Source organism: Artibeus jamaicensis, unplaced genomic scaffold (genome assembly GCF_021234435.1).
Source record: "Artibeus jamaicensis isolate MK-2021 breed Jamaican fruit bat unplaced genomic scaffold, CSHL_Jam_final contig_1410, whole genome shotgun sequence".
Classification (NCBI taxonomy): domain Eukaryota; kingdom Metazoa; phylum Chordata; class Mammalia; order Chiroptera; family Phyllostomidae; genus Artibeus; species Artibeus jamaicensis.
The window spans coordinates 1309835-1331647 of NW_026521281.1; the positions used below are offsets into that span (position 1 = coordinate 1309835).

The window sequence follows — 21813 nt, forward strand, 5'->3', positions numbered from 1 at the left end:
GTTCACAGGCTGGCACTCAATCCACTGGGCCACACCAGCCAGGACCTAATCTCTTAGTTTTGAAAATGAAGTTACATATTTACATGATGGGCAACTAGGTGACGGGTATCTTTGCAACTGTTCTGTAAATCTAAAATTATTTCAAAATAAAAAGATTATTAAAAAAGCATTAATCGAGGCAAAAAGGCCACGATCCACAATGAGAATATAGAGTTATACCTTTTTTGTACCAAATAACATCAGTCTTACAAATCTGAAATGTTAAAAAGTACGAAAAGAAATAGAAAATGGATGGAAATACACTAAAAACAGGAAAAATTTAACTCATCTTTCTCATTCCAGAACAGGTCTAATCAACAACAAGAAGAACAAACCAATGAGAATGTAGAAAACCCAAACAACAAAATCAATATTAAGAAGTAAATCTCAGTAAATTTCAAAAGTGGAACTAATACAATGTTTTCTGATGACAAGTGGATAAAACTAGAAATCAATGTAAAATGGATCTTTCATCTGAATATGTTCAAAACTCTATCAAACAACTCTTGGGTCAAAAGGGAAACTCAAACCAAAGTTGCTGAATTTATAGACAATAATGATAATGATAATTAATAATGATAATTAATAATAATTTCTAGACACTACATATCAGAATCTGTGGATACAGTAGTGGTCAGAGGAAAGTCCACAGCCTTAAAATACTTACATTAAAAATGAAGGAAAAAGAAAAAGCAAGCATCTGACTCAAAAAGTTAGAAAAAAAAACCAAAATAAATTTAAGGGGAATAGAAGGAAAGAATTAACAAAGAGAAAAGATCAAATAAAGGAGTTAGAAAACATAACAGCAGAACTAATAGATGAGCCAATTCTGTGAAAAAGAAATATATAAGCCATTAAATACCATAATCAATAAAAGGAAAAAGCACAACTACACAAATTTGGAAATGAAAAGCTGGACATAGCCATAGTATGAGGACATTTTAAAGCGATAAGAACAGATACTACACTTGATCTTACCCAAAAGGCCAAGAAGGGATAGGACATTTTAAACAGCATAAAAGACTTCCTCATACGACTCTATACAAATTGTTTTAAAGACCTAGAAGAAATGGAAAACATCCTAGGAAAATACACCAAAACCAACTCTTTTCAAAAAACTTTATTTATTTAAAAAGTCCTCAAACAAGGTTATGTTTATTGATTTTAGAGAGGGAGGGAGGGAGAGAGAAAGAGGGCAAGAGAGAACATTGTGTTGTTGCACTTATTTATGCACTCACTGGTTGATTCTTGTATGTGCCTTGCCTGGGAAGGGGATCAAACCCACAACCTTAGTGTATCCAGATGATGCTCTAACCAACTGGGCAACCTGGCCAGGGCCAAAAGTGATTCTAAAAGAGAGAAGCTCATATCAACTGATTTCCAAGAAAGAAATAGAGATAGTTCTAAAGAGTTACCTTCCCCCCAAAGTACCAGACCATGATGCTCTTACAGGAGAGGTCTATTAATGCTGAAAAAGTAGATAATCTGAATGCTATTTTTATTTTCCTAAGCCTAGATAAAGAAGGAACACTTTCAAATTCTTTTTTTATAAAATGAGTATAACATTGCTATCAAAATCTGACAAATATTCCACAAGAAGAAGAAAATGATAAAGCAATCTTCACTTAAAAGTATTAATACAAAATCCTCCATAAAATATTAGCAAACAAAATCCATGACTGTGTGGGGTTAATTCTAAGAATGCAAGAAGCATTCCATATTGAAACTAATATATCACCCTGGCTGCTGTGGCTCAGTGGATTGAGTGCTGGCCTGGAAACCAAAGGGTTGCCAGTTCAATTCCCAGTCAGGGCACATGCCTCGGTTGCAGGCCAGATCCCCAGTGTGGGCCACATGAGAGGCAACCACACACTGATGTTTCTCTTCCTCTCTATCTCCCTCCCTCTTCCCCTCTCTGTAAATATAAATAAATAAAATAAAAAAGAAACTGATAAAAAATAAAAGTTAATGTCAAGTGTAATTGAAAAATAAATAAGTAAATCCCCCCAAAAGAATCATTCAATATTAGGAAATTCATTAATAATGTCTAACATTTTAAATTTAAGAAGAAAAAAATCTTATTTTGAGAGATGCAAAAGAATCATTTGACAAAATTCAACAGCCATTCTTTACTTAAAAATGTGCAATTACCCTGACTGGTGTGGGTCAGTTGGTTGGGCATTGAACTACAGGGCGGAAAGTTGCCAGTTTGATTTCTGGTCAGGGCACATGCCTGAATTGCAGTTTTTGTGCTGGTCTGGATGCATACAAGAGGCAGCTAATCTATGTTTCGGTCCTTCTCTTTCTCCCTCCCTTCCCCTCTCTCTAGAAATTAAATAAGTAAATAAACCTTTGAAACATCCAATAAAAGAGGAACATATGGTTTTTCCCTTGATATAATTACATCTGTGCATGCATGTTTTTATGTGTCCCCAAATCCAACTATCCATCATTTCACTTAACCAGGAAACACTAGCAGCGTTCATATACTAAAATCAGACTAGAAAAGACATGTAACTAGAAAAGACAAAGAAATTAGAAGTATACCATTGGAATGAAGGAGGCAAAGCTATCATTTTTAATAGATAAGATTGTATAGCCAGAAAACCCAAGGAAACCAATTGAAGAATTACTATGAACAAGATAATTCAGTAAGGTAGAACGCTATAAAATTAATATATAGAACTCATGGAAGAGAAAGCTTCATTTATTAGAGTAACAAATAAGATAAAATACTATCTTAGTCCACTGGGGCTGCTGTAACAGAGAACCACAGACAGTGCTTTATAAACAACAGATATTTCTCAGAGTTTTAGAGGGTGGGAAGTCCAAGATCAAGGCATAGGCAGAATCAATGTCTGCTGAGGGTCTGTTTCGTGCGTGATTCACAGACTGCCTTCTTCTAGCTGTATCCTCACATGGTGGAAGGGCAAGAGAGCTCTCAGGGGCATCTTTTCTAAGGGTACTAATCCCATTCATGAGGGCCCCACCCTCATGACCTAATAATCTTACAAAGGTCCCACCTCTTATTACCATCACATTGGGGATTAGGTTTCAAAATATAAATTTTGGGACTTTACAAACATTCAGTGTATAGCAAATACTTAGAAAAATCTTGAAAAGAAATCTCCAAAATCTTTCTAAAAAGATTTTATTTATTTATTTTTAGAGAGGGGAATGGAGGGAGACAGAGAGGGACAGAAACATCAATATATGGTTGCCTCTTGACTGTCCCCTATTGGGGACCTGGCCTGCAACCCAGACATGTGCCCTGACTGGGAATTGAACCAGTGACCCTTCGGTTTGCAGGCCAGCACTCAATCCACTGAGCCACATCAGCCAGGGCGAAATGTCCAAAATCTTTATGAGAAAACTTTTATAAAACTTGGGAGGAACAAATGGATAGGCATCCCACATTCTTCAATAGGAAGACTCAAAGTTATGAAGATATCAAAATAATTCATGTTTAATATAAGGTCTTTAAAATATAATTTTCTCTTGAAACTAGACAAGCTGAATTCAATTTTGAGTGGAAAAATAACAAGCAAGCACAGCCAGGATATCTCTGAAAAGGAAGAACAGTGATGGAAGACTATTGCCACAATATGCTGTATAAAAAACCAAAATGAACATTTATGTACCAAAACTTACAAGTCCATGGGCCACTTGGGAGGTTCTACAATATGGATCTGGCTCTGCTGATCTCAAGTGGGCTATATCCTGAGCTGGTGGCTTGGCTGGAGACTGGCTGCTATAAGATGCCTTGGCTGGAAGGACCAGGCTCATTCATACGTGTGTCTCACATCCCTCCAGCAGGCTAGCCTGCATATGTTCTCATAGCAGTAGCAGGGTTCCAAGAGAGGAAGCAGAATATGCAAGAGCTTTTTCAAGTATATCAAGTTTGATATTATCTTGTTTGTTAAAGCAAGTTATATGGTCAAACTCAGAGTTAGCATGGGAGAGAAATACCAAAGGGTGTGGATACAGAAACACATGACAAATTGGGGTCATTAATGCAATGCATTGCAAAACTATCTCCTCAAAATCTAGAATTCATAAAAGAAAACACAGATAGTTTTTTATATAAAAATATAATTTGCTTGGAAAAATTCATTAGCAAAGAAAAAGAATGACAAACTGGGAGAAAATACTGAGAAGGGATATCATTCACAGTTTAACATTCATATTGCTGGTAGTAAGCATTGTAATTATATAACAAGATTCTAGAAATCAAAGAAAGGCCAACAACCTGACAGAAAAATAGAAGAAGTCTTTAAGAATACACTTCGTTGGTGAGGCTTTGGTGAAACAAATAACCTCATCCATGGATGGTGAGTGCAAAATGGTACGCCAACGTTAGGAAATTTTTGGCAATATCCGCCAAAGGTACCCTACAGAAATATGTGTGTATGAAATGTCTAATGCACCCAAGCAGTCATCAACAGGGGACTGCAGTGATTAAATAAAATATTGTACATCCACATAATATAACATTTTGAGGAAGTACTCCACCCGCTTTCATACAATGACTTTCTATATGTACTGGCAGCTCTCTAATGCTCTGATATGAAAAGATCTCCAAGAAGTATTATTAAGTGAAAAAAGCAACATGTATAACAGTATGTTTAGTATCTCACCGTTTGTGTAAAAACATGAGGGAAATAAAAATGGGAAGTAAGAGTTGAAACAGAATTTAAAGAATAGAAAAAACCTCCCTAAAGTAATAGCTATTCATCAAATATGTGAAAACACAGAAGCCCTGGCTGGTGTTGCTCAGTGGATTCAGTGCTGACCTGTGAACCAAATGGTCACAGGTTCAATTCCCAGTTGGGGAACATGCTGGGGTCGCGGGCCAGGTCAGGCCCTCAGTAGAGGACACATGAGAGGCAACCACATGTTGATGTTTCTCTTCCTCTTTCTCCTTCTCTTCCCCTCTCTAAAAATAAATAAATAAATAAATAAAATATTTTAAAAACTTTATGTATCCTTTTAGAACTTGTATTTTATCTCAGCATTGATTTTAAAATTTATCTGTATTGATACATGCAACTGTCTCATTTTTCACTGCTGCATATTATTCCGTTGGGGCTATACCACTATTTATTTATCAATTCTCTCGTTGGTGAACTTTTAGATTGTTCAAAATTTTTTCTCTATTACAAACAGTTCTGCAATGAATATTCTTGCACATGCCTCTTTGCACATATGTATATCTCTAGGACTTAAAAGTTTAGGGGATGGATATACACACATACACACATATATACATCTATGACAGTAGAACTGCTGGGTTCTAGGGCTACCTTCAACTATTCTGGATACTTTCTAACTGTTTTCCAAAGTAATAAAACCAATTTTCACTTCCACGAAAAATTTCATCACAAGTTTTTCCTTATAGTTTGCGTGTTTGAAACTTTGTTTAAAAATACATACCTGTCCTAGGTTACAAAAATATTCTCAACCCTCCTATATGAAAATAAGTAGGGATCCAGTTTTATTTTTTTCCTTATGGTGAGCCAAATTTCCCAATGGTATTCACCAAAATATCCATCTTCTTATTGGTTTGTGGGGTAGGCCTATAATTTCACCCATTTAACAAACATTTGCTTAAGTCTGCCTCATACCAGTTTTGTGCTGGGTCTTGTTGAGGGTTCCAAGATATATAGCCCTTGGTCTTAAGGATTTCACTCTCCTGTAGAGATTCAGCTATGTAAATGTTTCCAGTATTAAGTGATTAAGTGCAACAAAGTGTCTTGGGTTTCTAAATCCATTGTGAAAATTCTTAGTAGTGACAAGGGTTAGGTATTAAAGAAACAGAAGGTTTGCTAACCCCCGGGGTAAAAGTGAAGGTGACCAGGGCTGGTTTGGGGTCCACAGGAGTTTTGTGTGTTGTCTATGGTGAAAGATTAGAAGCCTTCCATCGATGTTGGGGCAGTGAGTCCTGTGTACGTAAGGCAAGGCGTATAACTAGGCAGAGGGTGTCATTTTCCGCCTGGATTTGGTGGAGGCGAGGGGACAAACCTTGGTGTTAGAGGGGCTCGGCCCCACCCCAAAGTTTAGGCTAGAGGAAAAGGAGGAGCTGGAATTAAATAGTCAGAAATACATTTTCAACCTTATATTTATGGTTTTTAGGGGGAGACCTCATTCTACATCCAGGTCAAGAACTTCTTCAGATAGTTGGAAGAAACCCTTACTTGCGGAGATACAAAATTTATTCCCTTCTGAAGGCACTCCTCCGGGTCCTAAGAGATGGAGTGAGGAGGAGGGGGAAGAGGGCAAACGGGTGGGAGAGGCTTCCAGGTGTTCAGCTCCTGGGCCTGGCCAGAATCTTAGATACTGCAGAATGAGCAGGGAAGTGACTGCCTACTGGTTTGTCTGGGGTTCTGGAAGCCAGGATGGTTGCTGGGAACAGCTAATCAACTCACTTCAGGTGAGGGATACTCGGCAAGACATGTGACTCAGGCGGCCATTTTCTCACACCCTGCCCGTCGCCATCTTCCAATATAGACAAAGGCACTGATCCCCATTCTTGTCTGTTGCAGTCACGGTCGTCTCCTGGTGTTAAAAAAAAAAAAAAAAAAAGGTCGGAACAAGCGTATTAAGGCCTAAGTAGAGGACAGCAGAGAAGGTTTTGGTTTATAATAGGTTATAGGACCACACCAGTCAAAACGCCGTTAAGCCTCCTCCCATCCCCACCTCTCTCCTCCCTCCTCGACTGTTTCCTACCTTACGGGCCAGCTAGGAAGGCGGGGTCATGTCATCGTGACTGCGGGGAAAGGACAGGCGGGCTCGAGCTGTCAATCCGAAGCTCCACCTCCAATGGCGCAAGGCTGGCGGAGCTGCCCCTGGGAGGCTGGGATCCGGAAGTCGGAACCCGGCGGCTTGAGCCTTACTTTCCGGGCCAAGAGTGTTGTGTCGCTGTTTTCTTTTCTCAGATCCCCGCCGGAAGTGGAGGTAAGAGATGACTCTTTTAGCGGTGAGCACAGAGCCAGCCGGCCGCGCGAGGAGGGTCGTCTATTCAAGGTGAAAGAAGAGGTGCACTCCATCCAGGAATAGAGAGGTAAAGAGCCAGCTCCCTTCCAGGGTAAAGGGCCCAGGTGAAGGGCAGGGATCGTTGCGCACGTGGACATGCGCCCCGATGCACTCTTTTGGGGTAGAGGGGCATGGCCCCAGCCCATTTAGACTGCTGTAGACCCGGTACACAATGTAGAGCCTTAGATCCCTGCTTGTGTGGAGAAGCGTCGAGTGACCCCCCTTCATGATAGTGAGGCTCCATTACGCACTCTCTGGGTGTAGACCGCCCCCCCTCCCCCCGGCCCTGTCGGAAGGTGTGGCGATGTCGACCCCACTGGTGTCTCTTCTGCAGGAGGCTGACAGGTGCAGACCTCTCCGGGCGCTAAGGCGTACACAGATCTACCTTGACGCACCTCTTCTCTTAGCTTAAGACAAGAGGCTTTGATGTATCTCCCTCTGCACCTACCCTTAGCCGATCACCAATATAGTGGAGCTCAGTAATTTAATATACAGAGGGAGGAAAAGGAACATCCTTCCCTTCGTGTGAAGACCTAGACACCTCTTAGCCTCATTCAGGTGTAACTAATAGACAAAAGCCCCCACCTCCCCAAGTGATTGGAGGCACAAGCCTCGGCCTACCCCAAACCGTAGAGATTTACTCCTCCTCCTAGTCTAAGAGTGAGTACCCATGTGGAAAATCAAACCACTCCTTAAGGAGGTGCTGGTTTACTGAATTTGTAAGGGCTCATCCCCCAAAATGCCCCACACCAAAATGCAATAGACCCACAAAGAGGCTGTCAGATCTGCCTTGTGTGACTCCCAGGATAGAGGGGTTTAGATTTGTTCTCCTGTTACGAGGTAGACAGAGATCATCCCCTCGGCAAGGATTTAGAATAATCAGTTGTAGCAAAGAGGAGACTGCAAGGGAAAAGAGAGCTCTCCCTCTCCTCAGTGTTGAGAGGCAGTGACATCAGTGATCACTCACAGTTTGTGCATATGGGCTCCCCATTTACTCAAGGTAGGGGAGCTTAGTTCTCTTTCTCAACATCCAGGGTAAAAACACAGGACCCTTCCACCTTACCCTGCAAGTGTAAGAACCAATCCATTGAATTTATAGCTGGGTTACTCCACCCTTACCCCCCAGTGCAGCAAGGCAGAGGTCTTATTCCCTTCAGTGTTCTACAGTGCTGACTTCAACCCATATTAAAGATAAATAGACCTTCCCCATCCCACCTCCCATGGAAGGGTCTAGAATAGCCCACAGCAGGCAAGGTGCAGGCCTTAATCATGCAAAACTGTAATTCTCCCCTTTGTTAGTGTGGTACTAATGTTACCTTGTAGTAAAGACAGGCATATCAGTTCCACCTCACAGACCACCTCAGGGTAAAGAGTCCTAGGACCATCATCTGTATAACTTAGGGAAGGACAGACCCACCCTTCTCCCCTATGCAGCAAAGATGCATACAACCACTGTACCAGTTTCCCCAGTTCCTCTGCACTTCAGAGTAGAGGGACAGAAGGCATTCTGTCCTTCCCAGTCACCAGGAACAGACCTACACACAAGCACAGATTTTCTCCCCTCCCCCAAGATTTTGCATTGCTCTCAGTCCACATAGACACAGATAAATACACCTTGTTCTGAGGTCCCTTTTCCTGGGATTTGTCTTTACCCCCTTTTAGGGTAGATGAGACACAAGCTCCTACTTAGGAAAAGGTAGGGGCTTACAATCTATTTCTACATTAGGTTAATACCTGATGTAGAAATAGATTGTCCTTGCATACTCCCCACAGCATAGAGAAGTTCAGTGCTATTCTCTAACCTACAGGGTGGAGAATTGAGGACCAATGGCCCCCTATGATGATGCATTGTGGCATTGACTCCACCCAGGAAGAGAGGTTTGGACCTAGCCTCCCTTTGGGTGGTGTGACACTGCCTTCCTGTGTACCCCAGCTTCAGTGTAGTCGCCTCTCTCAGTCTCTGTAATTGTTAGGGCTTCCTTATCATGTTATTTAACATTTTATTTTGCCTTTTGGGGGTTTAGAGGATTGTGGCATTGTAGTTTCCCACTCCTGTCTTTAAATTGGTCTTCTTCCATTCTCACAGGAAGAAAGCCTGCAGATTTGAACCTATATCCTTTTAAGCTGGTCATCATGATGAAACTTAGACACAGTGAGTTTCTTGTACCACCCCCTCCCAATTCTAAGCTTTAATGGATATTCATAGTATTTCATGGCAACTTTAAAAAATTGCCCAGAATGTACCAGGTCACTCTGTCTGTATTCTATATATAGTATCATTGTTGTCTTCACAATTTCTTGTGAGGTAATTCTCCCTTTACCCCTCATTCTCATTTTACAGATGAGAAACTGAGGCTCAGCAAGGTTAAGTGACTTGATCTGAGGTGAAGAGCAGTAAATACTATTATCACACTGCCTGGAACCATAACACATTGTACCATTTTTCTTTTGGTACCATAAATTGAACCGATGGCTACGAGCACAGACTCTGGAGCCAGACTGAGTTTAAATCTTAGGTCTTCCACTTACTAGTTATGTGGTCTTGTTCAAGTTACCTAACCTCAGTCTCTACTTGAAAAATGGGATAATGATAGTACTTACGTAATAGCATAAGAGTATCTGCCTAATAGTGTTCTGAGGATTTAATGAGTTAAAATAGGTAAGATACTTAGAACAGTGCCTGGCACTGTGGGTGGCACACTGGGTAGACTGGATGGGAATCAGATAACCCCACTAGTCCTGTATTCTTTATTTTTTTCAGCTTTTTAAAAAGTATATTCCATTCATTTACAGTGTGTTTTGTTAACAAAGGTATAAAACAAAGAATTTATAATAAAAAATATAATTAGAAATCATACAAAATAGGAAACAAATCTGTAAGAAAATCTAGTTCATATGAATGAGCCTAAAATTTAGCTCTGAGCTCCCAAAAGCAAGACAAGTATGTAAAAAGGACTGCTGTTTGATTTTTAAAAAAATTTATTTAATTATTGTTCAAGTACAGTTTTCTGTCTTTTACTCCCATCCCAGCCCACCCCCCCAGTGCTCCCCACCTCCCTTCCATTTCCACCCCCCTTAGTTGTTGTCCATGTGTCCTTTATACTATCCCCCTTTTTCCCTGAAGTTCCATCCCCTCTCCCCTCTGGTCACTGTCCCCTTGTTCTCTACTTCAGTGTCTTTGTTTTTATTTTGCTTGCTTGTTTGTTTTGTTGTTTAGCTTCCTGTTAAGGGTGAGATCATATGGTATTTGTCTTTCAACCCCTGGCTTATTTCACTCAGCATAATACTTTCCAGTTCCATCCATGCTGTTGCAAAGGGTAGGAGCTCCTTCTTTCTTTCTGCTGCATAGAATTCCATTGTGTATATGTACCACAATTTTTTTAATCCATTCATTTACTGATGGGCACCTAGGTTGCTTCCAACTCTTGGCTATTGTAAATTGTGCTGCTATGAACATTGGAGTGCATAGGTTCTTAGGATATAATCCCAGCAGTGGAATTGATGGATCAAAAGGCAGGTCCATTTTTAGTTTTCTGAGAAAATTCCATACTGTTTTCCATAATGGTTGTACCAGTCTGCAATCCCACCAACAATGGATTAGGGTCCCCTCTTCTCCACACCGTCTCCAACACTTGTTGTTTGTTGCTTTGTTTATCATGGCCATTCTGACTGGTGTAAAGTGGTATCTCATTGTGGTTTTAATTTGCATCTCTCTGATAGCTTAGTGATATTGAGCATCTTTTCATGTGTCCCTGGATCTTCTGTATGTCCTCCTTGGAGAAACGTCTGTTCAAGTCCTTTGCCCACTTTTTAATTGGGTTGCTTGTCTTCTTAGATTTGTGTAAGTTCTTTGTATATTTCGGAGATTAAACCCTTGTCTGAGGTATCATTGGCAAATATGTTTTCCCATATAGTTGGATCTCTTTTTATTTTAATACTGTTTTCTTTAGCCATGCAAAAGCTTTTTATTTTGATGAGATCCCATTTGTTTATTCTTTCCTTTATGTTCCTTGCTCTGGGGGACATACCAGTAAAAAAGTTGGTGCGTGAAATATCTGAGATTTTCTTGCCAATGTTCTCCTCTAGGACTTTAATCCTATATTCTTTATGAATAGTGGTCCTGCCTATGTAGGGCTTGATGAAAAAAAATCAATACATTTACTTTATATAATCATAAAAAAATATCATCATGAGTCAGACTTTGGTATGTTAATACCAAAAGCAAATAATCATTTTTTCAGGTAATATAAGAAAAATGAACAACATCAACTATAAGAACATCTAACACTGGGTGATAATAAAATTATTGATAGCGATAAAGGAGACCCTAATTACTTAGTTAAATAGAGTATATGCATACAAAAGAACCCTGGCAATGTAAAGTAATGAGGAAGTATTATATGGAAAGGCTGTATTGTAGGGAAACACTGTTAGATGGAAAGATCTCCAGGAAAAAAGCAAGTTGCTAATAGCAGTACGTAGTTATGTTACCTTTAGCAGGAGAAAATAGGGGGAAATAAGAGTATATATGTACACTTGTAAATATATAAAGAAACTGAATAATGCATGATAAACTAATAAGTGGTTTCCTTTAAAATTTTTCTTATTTATTGATTTTAGAGAGAGATGGAAACATCGATTTGTTGTTCCACTTATTTATACATTCATTGATTGACTTTTGTATGTGCCCTGACCAGGGATTGAACCTGCAACCTTGGCACATTGGACTGATGCTCCAACCAACTGAGCTACCCAGCCAGGGCATAAAGTGATTTCTTATTGTTGTGAGGGGACTACCATGGCTAGGGACAGTGTGGGAAGGGAAACTTCTCAAAGTATACCTTTTTATTTTGGAACCCTATGACCTGTTAAAGAACAATTATGCACATTTACATTAGAGGTGAAAATGGTGAACATTATGTTGAATAGAACAACTTATGCACACGAAACAAAGGTTTTCACTGGTGAATTGCAACTAAGTATGTAATGAGTAACTGTAATGATTGCAGTGGTAGCTGGGGGCAAAAAATACTGTGTGGTGCAGCTACAGATATCTTGGACCCAAAAGGTAATGACAGTGATTACATCTGGGAATGTTACTGCAGAGCCTTACAAAGAGTGTTCAAATACAGTTTCAACTGTTGTACATTTTTTGGGTTTTGTCTTCATGTTTTATTTCTGTTGTACATTTTTGAATGGCTAATAAAAAAGAGGGTGTGCTTTATCACTTAAAACATTTACACCAATCTGCCCTGGCTGGTGTGGCTCAGTGCTTGAGCACTGGCCCATGAACTAACTACAGGGTTGCTGGTTTGAGTCCTGGTCAGGGCACGTGCTTGGGTTGTGGCCCAGGTCCCCAGTAATGGGTGTGCGAGACGCAACCACACATTGATGTTTCTCTCTCTCTCTTTCTCCCTCCCTTCCCCTTTGTCTAAAAATAAAATCTTTTTTTTTCTCATTTTTTTATTTAGTTATTTTTTAAGTACAGTTTTTTGTCTATTTCTCCCATCCAAGCCTCCCCGTCCCACGCTCCCCATAAAAATAAAACCTTAAAAAAAAGATTTACACTGATCAGTGATGGGTGGTATAGGTATATAATCCATAGGCTTCAGTATTTTTGAAGTTTCCAGGAGGTTAAACAAATGAGGGATGCCAGAGACTGCTTTCTGAAGTACAAGGAATTAGAGATGATCATCATAGAAGTCACATAGCAGTGGGTGGGCTGCATGGAGTAGGGGGTCCCTGGAGGTAAGGATGTTGAGGAAGTGGGAAACTGGAATGTTGGAAGGGGCTCAGAGATCACCAAAGTTATCCAGGTTGATGGTGACAGGAGTTGGGTTGAAATTAAACCTCTGAGCCAGGAGCTTCCATAAATGAGGAAAAGTGACTCATAGGTGACAGGCATAGAAGCGGTCTCCGAAAGCAGAATTTTCCTCCCTGCTTATTTTTCTTTTTTGGTTTCATTTTTTTAAATTATGTTTTATTGTTTATGGTATTACAGTTGTCCCAGTTTTTTAGCCTTTACCACTCTCTACCCAGCCCTCCAATTCCCTCAGGCAATCCCCACACTGTTGACCATGTCCATGGGTCATATAAGTTCTTTGGCTGCTCTGTTTCCTATGCTGTACTTTACACCCCCATGGCAATTCTGTGACTATCAATTTGTACTTCTTGATCCCTTCACCTTTTTCGCCCATCCCCCTGATTCTCCTCACATCTGATAATCATCAGACATTCTTTGTATCTATGATTCTGTTTGTGTTCTGCTTGGTTGTTTATTTTGTTTTTTAGATTTGATTGTTGATAGATATGTATTTATTGCCATTATGTTGTTCACATTTTTTATCTTTTTCAAGATTTATTTATTTATTTTTAGAGAGAAGGGAAGGGAAGGAGAAAGAGGGAGAGAAACATCAATATGTGGCCGCCCTTCACGCGCCCTCCCACTGGGGACCCTGCCCACAACTTAGACATGTGCCCTGACTGGGAACTGAACTGGCAACCCTTTGGTTCACAGGCCCATGCTCAGTCTGCTGGGCTATACCAGCCAGGGCTGATCTTAAAGAAGACCCTTTACATTTCATATAATAATGGTTTGGTGGTGATGAACTCCTTTAGCTTTTTCTTGTCTGGGAAGCTCTTTATTGGTACTTCAGTTCTATACAATAGCTTTGCTAGGTAATATTGGTTGTAGGTCATTGCTTTTCATCACTTTGAATATTTCTTGTCAATCCCTTCTAGCTGCAAAGTTTGTTTTGAAGAAATCAGCTGATAGTCTTATGGGAGCTCCCTTGTAGGTAACTAACTACTTTTCTGTTGCTGCTTTTGAGATTGTCTCTTTATCTTTAACCTCTGGCATTTCAGTTATGCTGTCTTTTGGTTGGTGCCTCTTTGGGCTCATTTTGATTGGGACTCTGTGCTTCCTGGGCTTGTATGTCTGTTTCCTTCACCAAGTTATGGAAGTTTTCATTCATAATTTTTTTCAAACAGGTTTGCAATTTCTTGTTCTCCTGGCACCCCTGTGATGTGAATGTTGGTGTCCTTGAAGTTTTCCTACAGGCTTCTTACACTATCCTTATTGTTTTGGATTCTTTTTTCTTCTTGCTATACTGATTGGTTCCTTGTATTCCAAATGATCTATTTGATTCTTGGCTTTATCTATTCTACTGTTAATTTCCTGTAAATTGTTCTTTATTTCAACTAGTGAATCCTTCATTTCTGTCTGGTTCTTTTTCATGGTTTCTACATTCTTTTTTAAGCTGTTGAAGTTCTCTGTGAGTTTATCTGCTTTTCCCCTAGCAGTGAGCATTCTTATAACCTGTGTTTTGAACTCTGCATCTAGTAGATTGCTTGTCTCCATTTTCTTTAGATCTTTTTCTGGAGTTTAGTTCTGTTCTTAACTTTGGGCAGTGTTTCTTTGTCTCCTTATTTTGGCAGCCTCCCTGTGTTTTGTTTCTGTGTGTTAGGTGGAGCTGCTACCACTCTTTGGGTTGGTAGAGTAGCCTAATGTAGTAGGTGTCCTGTAGGGGCCAGTGGTACAGCCTCCTCTATCACCCAAGCTGGGTAGTCAAGGTGTGCCCACTGTGTGGGCTGAGTACACCCTCTTGTAGTTGAGCCTTGATTGCTGTTGGCAGGTCAATGGAAGGGTTTTATCCTGGCTGATCAGCTGCTAGGACTGGCTATGACCAGTGCCCACCAAATTCTGACTACTGTGGAGGATCAACTGTGCAGAGGCCCACTTCACGTAGCATGACTGCAGGGCTCTGGTACCATCTGAGTCTACCCGCCGAGTGTGCTGCTTGTGGAGGTGGCCGGGTAATGGTGCTCTACATGGTCTGTAGCTGTCAACTGGGTGTGTAGGTTTGGGATTTCCTGAGAGGTGCATGCCAAGGTAAACCACCACCTGTGTTCTGTCCAGGGCCACCTGACACGAGCCAGAAAGTGATCTGGAGGTGGCTGCTACTTTTGTTAGACTTGGAGGTGCCCAAGAGAAGCCAAGCTATGAACCAAGGCCAGCTCTGCTAGTGCCAGGTCTGGGGCTACCTAGCAAGAGGTGTGGGACTTGCTAATGCCAGATGCTGCTTGTTTGAGAGGACTTAGGAAAATCTGAAGCATGAGCCAAGAGAAGCCATTCATATGGAATAGCCACTGGAAACAGCTTAGGTGAGCATGAAGGTTAGGTGGGGTGGAGCCTTAGGGACTCAACCAGGGTAGGGCAAACAGAGTGAGCCAGGTTGATAGAGTCTCAGATATGGCGCCTGCCTGCTGATTCTGTGGGGAAGGGCTCAGAAAAGGAGCAGTGGCTTCTGCCAGCTTTCTGTCTGGGAGAAAGTGGCCCTCAGCTGTTGCCCTGGTGCCAGACACTTCAATTCCTCTTTGTATACCTCTGGTGCCTTTCAAGCTGCTGCCCCAACCCTGGAGCTAAGAGAAAGTCCAAGTAAGTCCATGTGTGGGTTCTTTAAGAGGAACTGCTTGGGACTCCAGAAGTTTCTGTCTTTCATAGCCTCATTTTCCACTTATTTTCACAAACAGAAGTTTTGGGGATTTATTCACTTGGCACTGGAACCCTGGACAGGGGGTCTTGGTATGGGGCTGGGACCCCTCGCTCCCAAGATATCCCCCTAATTTTCATCTGCCACAGGTGGCTGTGGGACCAGCCGGTTCTGTGTCTCTACCCTTCCTACCAGTCACAATGTGCTTTTTCTTTAATTCCATAGTTGTTGGACTTTCATTCAGCTCAATTTCTGGCAATTCTGAATAATGGTTTTTCTGTAGTTTAATTGTAATTTTAATGTGGTGGTGTGAGGAGGTGAGCTGTGTTTTCCTATGCTGCTATCTTGGCTCTCTCCTATTTTACTTTATTTTTAAGGTATATTTTATTCATTATGCTATTACAGTTGCCCCTTTTTCTTTCTCCTCTTTGTTCCCTCCACTGTGCACCCACCCCTCCCACCAGCATTCCCTACCTTTTAGTTCATGTCCATGGGTCATACATGGAAGTTGTTTGGCTTCTTCATTTCCTACACTATTCTTAATCTCCCCCTGTCTATTTTGTACCTACTATTTATGCTTCTTTTTAAAAAGATTTTATTTATTTATTTTTAGGGGGGGAGGGAAGGAGAAGGAGAGGGAATGAAACATCAATGTATGATTGCCTCTTGTGCCCCCCTACTGGGGACCTGGCCAGCAACCCAGGCATCTGCCCTGACTGGGAATTGAACTGACGACACTTTGATTCACACGCCCATGCTCAATCCACTGAGCTACACTAGCCAGGGCCCATTTATGCTTCTTATTCCCTGTACCTTTCCCCCCATTCTCTCCCTTCCCCACTGATAACTGTCTATGTGATCTCCATTTCTGTGATTCTGTTCCTGTTCTAGTTGTTTGCTTAGTTTTTGTTTTTGTTTTAGGTTCAGTTGTTGATAGTTGTGAGTTCGTTGCCATTTTACTATTCATATTTTTTATTTTCTTCTTTTTTCTTAGATAAGTCCCTTAACATTTCATATACTAAGGGCTTGGTGAACTCCTTTACTTTGACCTTATCTGGGAAGCACTTTATCTGCCCTTCATTCTAAATAGTAGCTGTGTTGGATAGAATAATCCTGGATGTAGGTCCTTGCCCTTCATGACTCTGAATACTTTTTTTCAGCTCCTTTTTGCCTGCAAGATTTCTTTTGAGAAATCAGTTGATAGTTTTATGAGCACTCCTTTGTACGTAACTGTCTCCTTTTCTCTTGCTGCTTTTAAGATTCACTCCTTATTTTTAATCTTGGCTAATGTAATTATGATGTGCCTTGGTGTGTGTGTCCTTGGGCCAACTATGTGGGACTCTCTGAACTTTTTGGACTTCCTAGAAGTCTGTTTCTTTTGCCTGATTGCGGAAGTTCTTCATTAGTTTTTCAAATAAGTTTTAAATTTCTTGCTCTTCCTCTTCTTCTGGCACCCCTATGATTTGGATGTTGGAATGTTTAAAGTGGTCCTGATGGTTCCTAATCCTCTCCTCATTTTTCTCAATTAGTGTTTCTTCATTCTACTCTGGTTGAATGTTTATTTCTTCCTTCTTCTCCAAATGGTTGACTTGAGTCCCAGTTTCCTTCCCTTCACTGGTTGGTTCCCTGTATATCGTACTTTATTTGACTTTTCACAGCCTTCACTTTTTCTTCTATTTTGTGACCATACTCAACCATTTCTCTGAGCATCTTGATTCCCAGTGTTTTGAATTCTGCATCTGTTAGGTTGGCTATCTCTTCATCGCTTAGTTCTGTTTTTGGAGCTTTGATTTGTTCTTTCATTTGGGCTGTGTTTTTTGTCTTGTTGCACCTGTTACATTACGTTGTAAGGGGCGGAGCCTTAGGTATTCACCACAGTAGACAAGTTGCTGTGCTGTGGCCCTGTATGTGGGGGAGGGGGTCCAAGAGGGTACACTGCTGCCTGCTTGGCTCTTACCCTACTTTCAATAACTTCCTCCACTACCAGTAAGCAAATTGGGTCCTGCTGAGTTCTAGGTGGGCACATTTGTAGTCCTAGGACCCTCTGGGCCCCTCCAATGAACTCTCCTGTGAGTCTGGAAGTTTCTCCTGTTGCCACAACCCCCACAGGTTTTTTTCTGCCAGAGGTTTTGAGGCTTTCCTTTCCTGTGCTGGAACCCTGGATTGCGAGGTCTGTCTCACTCCCCAGTTGTTCCTCCCAGTTTATGCACACACAAATGTGGGACCACCAGGTTCTGCCTTCCTGCACATCTTCTCTGCCCTGGCTGCCTGTCTCCACCCCTCCTACCCATCTGGGTGAATATTTCTTCTTTAACTCCTTGGTTTTTGGACTGCCATATAGTTTGATTTTTTTTGAAGTTCTGGTTATTTTTTGTTTTTAAATTTGTTGTTCTTGCCCTGGCTGGTGTAGCTTGGTGGAGTGAGTGCTGGCCTGTGAACCGAAGGGTCACTGGTTCGATTCCCAGTCAGGGCACATTCCTGGGCTGTGGGCCAGGTCCCCATTGGGGAACGCAAGAAAAGCAACCACATATTGATATTTCTAAAAAAAGACGAAAAGGAAAAAAAAGTAAATTTTTTGTTCTTGAGGTTGTGTGTGGATGCAAAGCGTATCTACCTATGCCTCCATCCTGTCTGGAAGTCTCTCTTATTTTACTTTTTAACAAGATAGTGAAATAGTATTTCTTTGGTGATGGTAAATCCAGAGTACACCTCCTGGACCCAAATACCTGGACCCAAGGTATTTGTGTGCTGGAGAAAACAGCAGCCACCTTTCTAGAAGCCTGCAGGTGAAGCAGTATCCTCGGAGCTGAGTCTCTATTAAGGCAAGAGGTTGGGCAATTATTTCTGAGGAGAGATAGAAGAAGTAGGAGAGTGCTGAACTCCCAAGTGGGAGCTTCACAGGGTATAGTGGGAAATTTGAAGCAGAGGCTGAAGGAGGTTGTTGATGGTGGAGTTACTTGCAGGCTGAGTGTATGGGGATGTAGTGGGGCAAGAGTATGGGAGATGATAGGTAAATGGGAATCTGTGCCTTTGACTATTGGTTGATGTCAGAGTCGGTAGGAAGAGACTTTGAAACTCAGAGAAATTTGAGAAAATTTTTCCAGGTCATATAGCTAGGCAGTTATTATGCTAGAATAGGACTTAGGTGTGGCTTGCTACAAAATGATAGCTGTTTTCTGTCTGAGCTGTTAAAAAAATAGATTTCCCTGACCATTGCGGTTCAGTTGGTTTGGTGTCATCCCTCAAAGCAAAAGGTTGTGGGTTTGATTCCCAGTCTGGGCACTTGCCTGGGTGGCAGGTTCAGTCTGTGGTTGGGGGACGTATGAGAGGCAAGCAGGGTTGTTTTTGTCTTGCATCAATGTTTCTCTCCATCTTTTCCCTCTCTCTAAAAAATAAATAAATAAAATCTTTTAAAAAAGCATTAAAATAAAATTTTATTAAGTTTTTAGAGAGAAGGGAAGGGAGGGAGAAAGGGAGGGGGAGAAACATCAATGTGTTACTGCCTTTTATGCACCCCTTACTAAGGACCTGGCCTGCAATCCAGGCATGTGCCCTGACAGGGAATCAAACCAGTGACCTTTTGGTTTGCAGGCCTGCGCTCAATCCACTGAACTACACCAGCCACAGCTACAAATAAAATCTTTAAAAATAAAAAGATTAACAGTGGCTGCTGAGTGCTGTAGTGCTGTAGTGCTGTGAGTGGTGACTGCACCCTTCCCCTCTTGTCTTCTTCCCCTTCTCTCCTCCTTTCTCTTCTGAAACAGATGTTTTCCTCCTCTCTACATGATGTATTGGGTTGGTTAACAAGTCTGTTACATCTCTGTAGTGCTTAGTTGTCTTTAACGTTATTCAAAACAATTTTGTTATGTTGTAAAATGCAGCATATCAGTATGCATTTAAAAAGAAATATCAAAATTGGTGATTTTTGTGCAGCTGTTTTAATATTAAAGGTGGAAGAAAATATGCAACATTTTCAGCATATTATGCTTTATTATTTTAAGAAATGTAAAAACACAACTGAAATGCAAAAAACAATTTCTGCATTGCATGGAGATGGTGCCGTGACCGATCAAACATGTCAAAAGTGGTTTGTGAGGTTTTTTTTGGTACTATTGACATTTTGGCCAAATATGTTTTGCTGTGGGGCTGCCCGTATTACAATATGTTTAGCAGCACCCCTGGCCTTTATACACTAGAATCCAGTAGTGGGAGACAGCCAACATACTCAAAATATACAAATCAATAAAGTTATTGGTGGAAGTGAAAAATGTGTCTTTTATTTTACAGAAAAAAAATGTAACAGACTTTTTGGTCACCACAATATTTTCTTTCATTGTGTGCCTGTATCCAGCCCAGGCTCTGGGTTTCTGTGGAAGTTAGTCAGATGGAAATTGTTGAATAAAATGTCCAGATCTGGTTCATTCCAAACCTCACATTCTTTTCATTGCAACATGAATACTTTGGAAGAAAAGGAGACTTGGCGGTCTTTTTTTGTTGTTGTTACAGGGAAATTCGAACCATTCACATTCGTTGTGATATGTTTGGTCTAATTTCTACCACCTTATTTTATGTTTTTATTTTTTTTTTATTCCCTTATTTACTTTTAAAGAATTAAGTTTTTAAAAATTCTCCACCAGTAATTATAGTTATGTTGGTAATTACATTTATATTGATAGCAAGTATAATTAAATTTAAATTTCTCTTATTTTACCAGGTTAAATAGTAACTATTTTTATCTCACTCATTCAAAGTAAGACTTTTAGCATACTTTCATACTTTGGCTCTTCCAACCTCTATTACTTGATTCCTAGATTGTGTTGAAATAATTTGGCATATTAGTTCTGAGCTATTTTCTTATGATATTCTTCCTGGATTTTAAAAATCCTTTCTTAATATGTATAATAGTTCTTAGCTACATTGGTAGAATTTTTTAAAGATTTAATGATAAGTTTTGATGGCTTTCCTCCCCATCATTGTTTCTTTAGCTTGAAATGCTTATTCTGATTTAATTTTAATTTTTGCTAGTATACTTCCTCAAGTAGTTTTACCAGAAAGGGAATGGAGGTAGTCATCTTTACACATCTGAAAATGTCTTTCTTTGAAACTTCATGTAAGAATGATCTATTGGTCAGGTATAGGAATTTAGCTTGGAACACAGTCCCTTGTCTCAGAACTTGTTAATGGTTAGTCTTCTGTCTTCAGTGTTCAGAGATGCAGATATGAGAAAGCTGTCCACTTTTCTTGCCTTTGCTGGAAATTTGTTCTGTTTGGAAGTTTATAAGACTTTTCTCTTTATCCTTGGAGTTCAGAAATTTCAGTCAGGCTCTCTCTGGAGCATGCCCGTGCCTTTGTTCCTTCTTAGGTGTGCAGTTTTACTTTTCTCTCCTTGCAACCAGGTGAGCAGTAGGCAGTGGTAGCTCATCCTGGGCTTACCCCTGCAACTGTCTCCCAGGCCCCCTTTCCTCTGACTTTTCAGTAAGCTAACAGCAGCCCCACTCACTTTCACTGTAACTTCTCAGTGAGTCCATGGCAACCCACTGTGGCTCAGTCCTTTCCTATAATGTTCCTAGAGAGATCTAAAGCAGAGCACCGCCTAGGCTCTCTCCTGTTACTCTCCTGTTGCTTCTACCGTAAGTCCTTCCTTTTTTTTTCCACGGTCACCAGCTTTTAATAAACATACTGTCAGAATTTAAAAAATTTTTACTACCACATGCCAAAGATATGTCTTTTGTGTTAATCTTGGTGCTACATGAGCATTTCTAATCTGAACCTCAAAACATGTTTTCAACTAAAGGAACTTTTATTTATTATTTTGAAAATGCTTCTCCATTTGTCCCTTTTTTCTTTCAGGAACTTCTGTTATTTGTATAATAACTCTCCTGGGTCTATTCATTTTATAAGTTTACTCCTAATAATCCATTTTTGATTTTTTTTTGTTTTACGCAAACACTTCCCTCGATTTTCTGACTTATTAATTTTATTGTTAGTGATGTCCTGTTTTTACTTCATCTGTTGAATTTTTATTCAATGTCAGGTTTGGGGAATCTTTATGTCACATAGTTACTTTGCAGTATCTTGAATCTCCTTAAGAATTTCAGTGGTCCTGTCTTATCCATGGTTTTGCTTTCTGCAGTTTCAGTTACTTGCAGTCAACTGCAGTCTGAAAATAATAACGGAAAACTCCAGAAATAAGCAATTCATAAGTTTTAAGTTGCACACCATTTTGAGTAGTATAGTGAAATCTTGTGCC

The 21813-nt window shown here is 40.5% G+C and overlaps 1 protein-coding gene, 1 long non-coding RNA gene and 1 pseudogene across 3 annotated transcripts in view; 1 reads left to right on the top strand and 2 right to left on the bottom strand.

Annotated features, from left to right (window-relative positions):
* Positions 1-917: 917 nt before the first annotated feature.
* On the bottom strand, positions 918-1037 carry LOC119055542 (uncharacterized; annotated as a pseudogene).
* Positions 1038-2710: 1673 nt separating this feature from the next.
* LOC128627807 (uncharacterized) lies at positions 2711-6846 on the bottom strand. The gene is made up of 3 exons (XR_008392097.1): positions 6766-6846; positions 6465-6594; positions 2711-4975 (listed from the first exon to the last, which is right to left on the bottom strand). It is a non-coding gene; the product is annotated as an uncharacterized LOC128627807 (long non-coding RNA).
* Positions 6802-21813, top strand: part of GNL3L (G protein nucleolar 3 like) — a 52974-nt gene continuing 37962 nt past the window's right edge. Inside the window, exons 1-2 of one of the 2 annotated variants that reach the window (XM_037153721.2) lie at positions 6802-6993; positions 9158-9223. In XM_037153721.2, coding sequence (XP_037009616.2) covers positions 9205-9223 — 19 coding nt within the window. In that variant the 5' untranslated portion in view covers positions 6802-6993; positions 9158-9204. Of the gene's footprint in view, positions 7100-9157; positions 9224-21813 lie in introns of both variants that reach the window. The other variant, XM_037153722.2, reaches the window with a different exon arrangement.